This window comes from Chinchilla lanigera, unplaced genomic scaffold, assembly GCF_000276665.1.
Source record: "Chinchilla lanigera isolate Chin_1 unplaced genomic scaffold, ChiLan1.0 scaffold00002, whole genome shotgun sequence".
NCBI lineage: Eukaryota > Metazoa > Chordata > Mammalia > Rodentia > Chinchillidae > Chinchilla > Chinchilla lanigera.
In genome coordinates this window covers 10953516-10959633 of record NW_004955403.1, presented here as the reverse complement: position 1 = coordinate 10959633, position 6118 = coordinate 10953516, and the positions used below count along the sequence as shown (strand labels likewise).

General features: G+C 38.5%; 1 protein-coding gene across 1 annotated transcript in view; it reads right to left on the bottom strand.

Annotated features, from left to right (window-relative positions):
- Tfpi (tissue factor pathway inhibitor (lipoprotein-associated coagulation inhibitor)) overlaps window positions 1–6118 on the bottom strand; it is a 79075-nt gene that overhangs the window by 44596 nt on the left and 28361 nt on the right. Inside the window, exon 2 of the mRNA XM_005373329.2 lies at window positions 1559–1681. Within this exon, the coding sequence (XP_005373386.1) occupies window positions 1559–1679 (121 nt within the window). The 5' untranslated portion in view covers window positions 1680–1681. The remainder of the gene's footprint in view (window positions 1–1558; window positions 1682–6118) is intronic.

Genomic DNA, 6118 nt, shown 5'->3' with positions numbered 1-6118 from the left:
TCTCTCTCTCTCTCTCTCTCTCTCTCTCTCTCTCCTGGGGATTGAATGCAGGATCTCACACAGGTGAGGCACCTGTGAACTTGTGCAGAACCACACACCCATTCCGTTCCGTTCCGTTCCGTTCCGTTCCATTCCATTCCATTCCATTCCATTCCATTCCATTCCATTCCATTCCATTCCATTCCATTCCACTCCACTCTACTCCACTCCATTCCACTTTTTTGATTTTGAGACAAAATCTCACCAAGTTTCCCAGGCTGGTCTGGCTTTTACAGTCCTCCTGCTTCTGCCTCCCTGGGATTACAGAAATGTGCCATCATGCCTGGCCTACACACTGCTTGCTTCAGGACATTGTTATTCTACTCCACCTCATTTTGAGAAAAGAGCCAAATAAAGGACTAAAAGTCATCTCATAACATCTCAAAAAGCACATTACAGTTTTTACTTTATTACACAAAGTTCTCCAGGAAATTTTTGTGGTGCCACTTTCCCATCCAAGCTTTCAGGCAGTCAAGCATGGATGAGTCTCCTCCCTCCTTGCCGCAAGTGTGGCCCTTGTGCACGCCTGTGTCCCTTCATTTCCTGGATTGTGCTGAGATCGTCTGTCTACACCTCAGCTGTCTCCATGAAACTCCGAGATTCTTAGAAACTGTTCTCGGCCATCACAGTTTCCCCGGCACCAACCATACAGTTCCAGGCATAACACAAGCATTTATCTAATCTTCATTAAAGGGAAATACAGTGAACATAATCTCTTTAAAGAGCTGCTAGATACGGGAGGTAAGAATGCACTTGTGGAAACTGACTGCTCATCTCAAGCTGTTACACAAACACTAGAAGCTGTCACGTTAGCTCTCTCTCACAGTTCCTAACATTTTGACTTTTCTATGAGCAGTTTTCCAACTTGTTACACAATTGTACTTTAATAAAAGTTTATACCTTTTGCCTAAAATAACAATATACAGTCTTCTCCTTGTCCCGTTTTCATTGTAAATGTTTTCATTTTTAGACTCAGAGTTTTATGGGTTGGAATTGATTACTAGATCCTTTGATATCCTGTGTGATGTGATTGTTACAATAGACTCATGTGGGAAAGTCTCACTGTGGAACAGGGACAAAGAAGGTGGGAAAAGATGCAGCCTTGGGTGTCTCCAGTCCATTTCCCTTCTCACGGCAGAAGACAGAGATTTATTTCGTCAGCCTGTTGCTTCTTGCAAAATTTCAGAACTACTCTAGTGTTTAATAATGCCAACAAAGCTTTCTCACTAGAGTGACCCCATTGGGAACTTAGTTTAAAAATAAACCTAGTAGCCACGTATATTGGTACATGACTGTAGTGCCAGCACTTGAGAGACTAAGGTGGGAGGATGGCTGTGAGTTCAAGGCCAGCCTGGGCTACACAGTGAGAGCTCATCACAGAAAAAGCAAACACTCAAACAAACAAGCACATTAGTTATAAAAATGCATTTTTCTACACATTGGAAAATATAATACCTTTTTAATACTGAAATGGAGAGGTTCAATAAGTAAAAGAGGAAAAGTATTTTGAATAGCTTACCTTCAGTCTCCGTATAATCTTCATCTTCCTCAGAGTCAGTATTTAGAACATCAGGGATGAGACTAAGCAGCAGACAGATAGAAGCCCAAAAAATGAGTTCTTTCTTCATTTTATAAATCATCTCTGAAAGACAGGACCAGACACACCTAATGTTTAAGCGTTAATGGGGTCTTGCCCTTAGTTTCTTATCCCTGCTTCTAAATACCAACTTCTGTGACACTGAATATGTGCTCCTAGAGACCACGTTATTGAGCCAGATTTAAAATACGTTTATAGAGCATTCAAGTTTATAGACACATTCACAGTTCACACATTTGACAACATTCAACTATACAGATCATATTTCAAAAAATAAATTCAAAGGGCAATCCCTGAGACACATGACTAAATTCTGACCAACACAACTGAGTATGTTTGAAGATTCATTTCATGTACATTTGTACTTTCCATGTCCATCTCAGCTATTCTGTATTTTCAATTAATTATATTTTAATTTTTGTGAATTTCATGGTATATTTTGATGCAACTTTCAATTCTGGTATCTGTCACTTTTCTTTCATCCCTTTTTTTCAACAGTAAAGCATATTTTGAGAAACTCCAACTTCTTTCCTTTCAGATGTATTTGCTTTATAACTAATCACACAGAGCTGAGGGTAAAAGAAACATCGAAAATGCCAGCCAGTCCCTTTGTCCAGTTCCTCCTCCTTTAACTTCTGGAGTTATTTGTTTCAAAACAGTATCACAGGACAATGAGTTTAAGCAAGAAGTCAGCACACCATCTTAGGGAATCACACCAGCAGGAGAGGGAGAATTTTCATTTTGAAATGATATAGAAATCCATTGTAAAAATTAATAATAATAATAATAATAGAAAATACAAGCAATGCTTTAAAAAAAGGTGATTTCTCCTTTTGTTCCAAAGATAAAAGGAAATATGCAATGTTTCTGCAGCAGCGGGAGACGGGGAGAAACAGAGGCTCCTGCCCACTTCTGCTCAGACACCGCTGCGAGTGGTCAGGACAGGAAGTAAGACCTCAGCAGTAAATAACAGAAAATGCAGGGAAAATATTCATGAAGAGCACTTCAGAGAATTCTTTGGTTACATCTGTGGTCACAGGTACAGTACACAGAGATACAGGTACAATCTACACTACTAAAATGAAAGTAGCTTTTGAACTAAAAAACATTTTACTGTAAGCACCATTAAGGGTACTTGTGCAATGTCTAATATAATTCTCATGACATACTAGAAATGTTAATATGTATTTGATTTTTATCAGGAGGAGTGATATAAACCTTATAAATCAAATCATACAATATGTGAAATCATAATTGTATATATATTTTACATTGTGTGTATATGCCTAATATATATCAATTTAAAATAATATATAATTATATATCAACTTAAATCCATGTTAAATAATCTTTCCACTATAATTCCAGCCTTTATCTTAATTTTGAAATCATTTTTATAGACTCTTCTATCTCCATTTGAGTCTGTGATGTACACAATCTTATTATGGTTTGAGGATAACTATAGCATGTTTTTTACATCCCGTGGGTGGGAGGCAGGCTGAGGTTTCATGCCCACTAAAGAACTTGAGAACCAGCACTCTCAATCGATCAAATCTCTTTCATAAAAAGTTGCAGCCTAAAGGTTTGCCTGAAGTTAGTCATTCAGTCTTTCCCTGGTTGTAAGATCTGAAGCCAGCTTGGACAAATTAGGTTGAAAAATTATGAGCCATTTATCCTAGAAAATGTGTAACTATCTAGAATTAGAATAACAGGTTTATGTTAGACCTCAGAACCCCTAGAGCCAAGGAGCTGAATACCAGCAGGTGTCTGTTACCTCTTTCTGTCCCTTCCCTTAAAAGAGCTTTATTGGACTCAGTGTAGCCCAACTTTCCCTACACACTGTGAGACAGCTACTTACCGTTCCTAGATTTTAAATCATAAAGATTCTTCATCAGAATAGAAGGACTGCTCTCTTTATCCAGCAGATTCCACACTTTAAGAGTAACACTGAACGGTTTCATTTTGTAAAGGACGCCACCCTTTCTCAGAGTAGCTTTCAAGGGAAGAACGGTGGGAGGCTTCTGTGGGTTTAGTGGACCGTAAACCAGTCCGAGGTCGGGAACAAGAAAATGGAACAACGCTGCAAATCTTGGTGGAACTGCGTGGTTTTGGAGGTGGGGTGAGTAAGTGTAGCTTCTACAGGAGGGGATGCTGCTCTGGAGTATGGGAAGAGCGTTGGACTACACGCATCAGTAAGCCGCAGTGCACACGAGTTTGAAATATAATACTGTAAGCTGTTTCTCCTGATCCAGGCATCCACTTACAGAGGGAGCTAAAAAACTATTTTGGGTTTGTTTTTGCAAAGAATAAATATTTGAGGAAATAGTCTGAGGATGCATCTCTAGTTATAAAAAAACAACTTGTCCAAAATCCAACTGAGGGATAGTTTTTTTTTTTTCCTTTTAAATAGACTTTTCTAGATTTACAGAGAGACTGAGCAGAGTTTGATGGGAAGCTGGAAGGCAGGGAGTTGCTTTTCCATGATGCTGGTTCTAGGTCCTCTGGCTCCAAATGGAACATGCCAGGGTAACACACGTAACGTGATTCTAACAAAGAGTACAACGCTTTCACAGCTTCTGGCAATCTACTAGTATAATAGCCTTGATGCGTAATAACATTCTTTTGTGGGCTAAATCATTCCAAATTGGCTGCTAGTGGACAAATATATTGTTGAAAAACTTGGGTCTGTGTCACATTTGATAACCACTGCAGGTCACTTGTGCCATTTACAGCACAGTACATTCATGCTGAAAACATAACTGTATTTTCTTCCGCCAATGAATCAGCTCCACTGTTTCTCAATGAATCCTGAACCAGTACCCATTCTTCCCCCTATAACTACTGCTCCACGCTCCCCCATTATATCCCACATCAATCAATATTCAGCGGCTCTCTCATTTCAGTTCCAGGATGCCACTTACTTCCAGAAAATTTTCCTATTAATCTAATGCATTTATCTTATTATCTTATTTTCCAATTAATTAACATGAAGATTATAACAGTGCTTCTTGGAGGATGTTCTAACCTCTGCGTAAAACTAAACCTAAAAACAAAACATCAAAACGTAGTAACGGTATATAGTTCCTTCTAAACTTTTTTCTTCTTTGACTACTCTGACTTTTCTATCACACCACTTCAATTTATGATGGAATCTGAATGCCTTGGGAAGCTGGGAGTCTTTTTTTTCATCTATTGTGCGGGAGCACACACCATGGCTAGAATTTCAGATTAACCAAGGACTTTCTGAAGAGCCAGGAACTAAGCAAATTTAAATGTGGATTCACTCTCCGATTTCAATCCCTGAACTAGTAAGAGGTGGAGGGCCCAGTGAGTGCCAGACCAACTACTTTCATCTTCACTCCCCAAGGAATTTCACTGCTATTATATTTTCTCACCATGTTCAAAACCCTGCTTTCAAATATTCCACAAAAGCATTTCATGTTTTAGTCTGTTGTTTAGCACAGTTTGCATTCTTTATCTTTTTGGCTGACTCGGGCTATGACTTAAACAACTTGTGAATGATGATAGCAGAATTTAGGTATGAATCCATGTACCCAGCTCTAGTGTAGCACAAAAAATATAATTTTTTCCTTTATGAGAAATCCAGTTTTAAATAAAATTGAAAAACAGGTTTATAAACCATGGTCTGTGGATCTTTTCTGCCATAGACCTGTAGAAAATATTCCATGAGGATCTGCTTGATAATCATATGGTCCAGGGTTTGTGGTAGAAATATGCTTTTATTTATTTACAACTACTAGGGGTTGAAGCTAGGACTTTTACACTGAGCTAAATCTCCAGTTCATTTTATTTTTTTTCCACTTTGAGACAAAGCTTTAGCAAGTCACAAAGTGCTCTCCTCTTGCCTCAGCCCTCCCAGATGCTGGGAATTCAGACACATGCCACCAACTCAGAGAAAAAGTCTCCTCCTTCACAAAAATAATTTATTATTCATAACTGTTCTAGGTTAACAAAAAAAAATAGAAGAGAGTGCACAGAACAGTCATGTGCCTCACACCAATTTTCCTTTTATTAATATATGATATCAATATAGCAATCAACTTTTACTATTAATCTATCACTGTTGATGCATTATTATTAACTGAAGTTCATATTTTAAATCCAATTTTCTTAGCTTTTTCCTGCTCTTTTTCCTATCCCAGTACCCCATCCATTATCCCAGTATCCCATCCATTACTTCCTGGTGTCATCTGTTTAAGGCTCCTGTTGGCTGTAGCACATTCTTTTTTTTTTTTTTTTTTTTTATTTCCCATGTTTAATAAATCCAGCAATCGGGCTGGGGATTTAGCTCAGCGGCAAAAGCGCCTGCCTGGCAAGCGCAAGGTCGTGAGTTCGGTTCCCGGTACCGGAGAAAAACCAAAAAACAAAACAAAACAAAACAAAATTATCCAACAATCTTACCTATCGTCGGCCTATCGTATAAACGAGAAAATTGCAAAGGTAAACTACCTGCCAAGATCG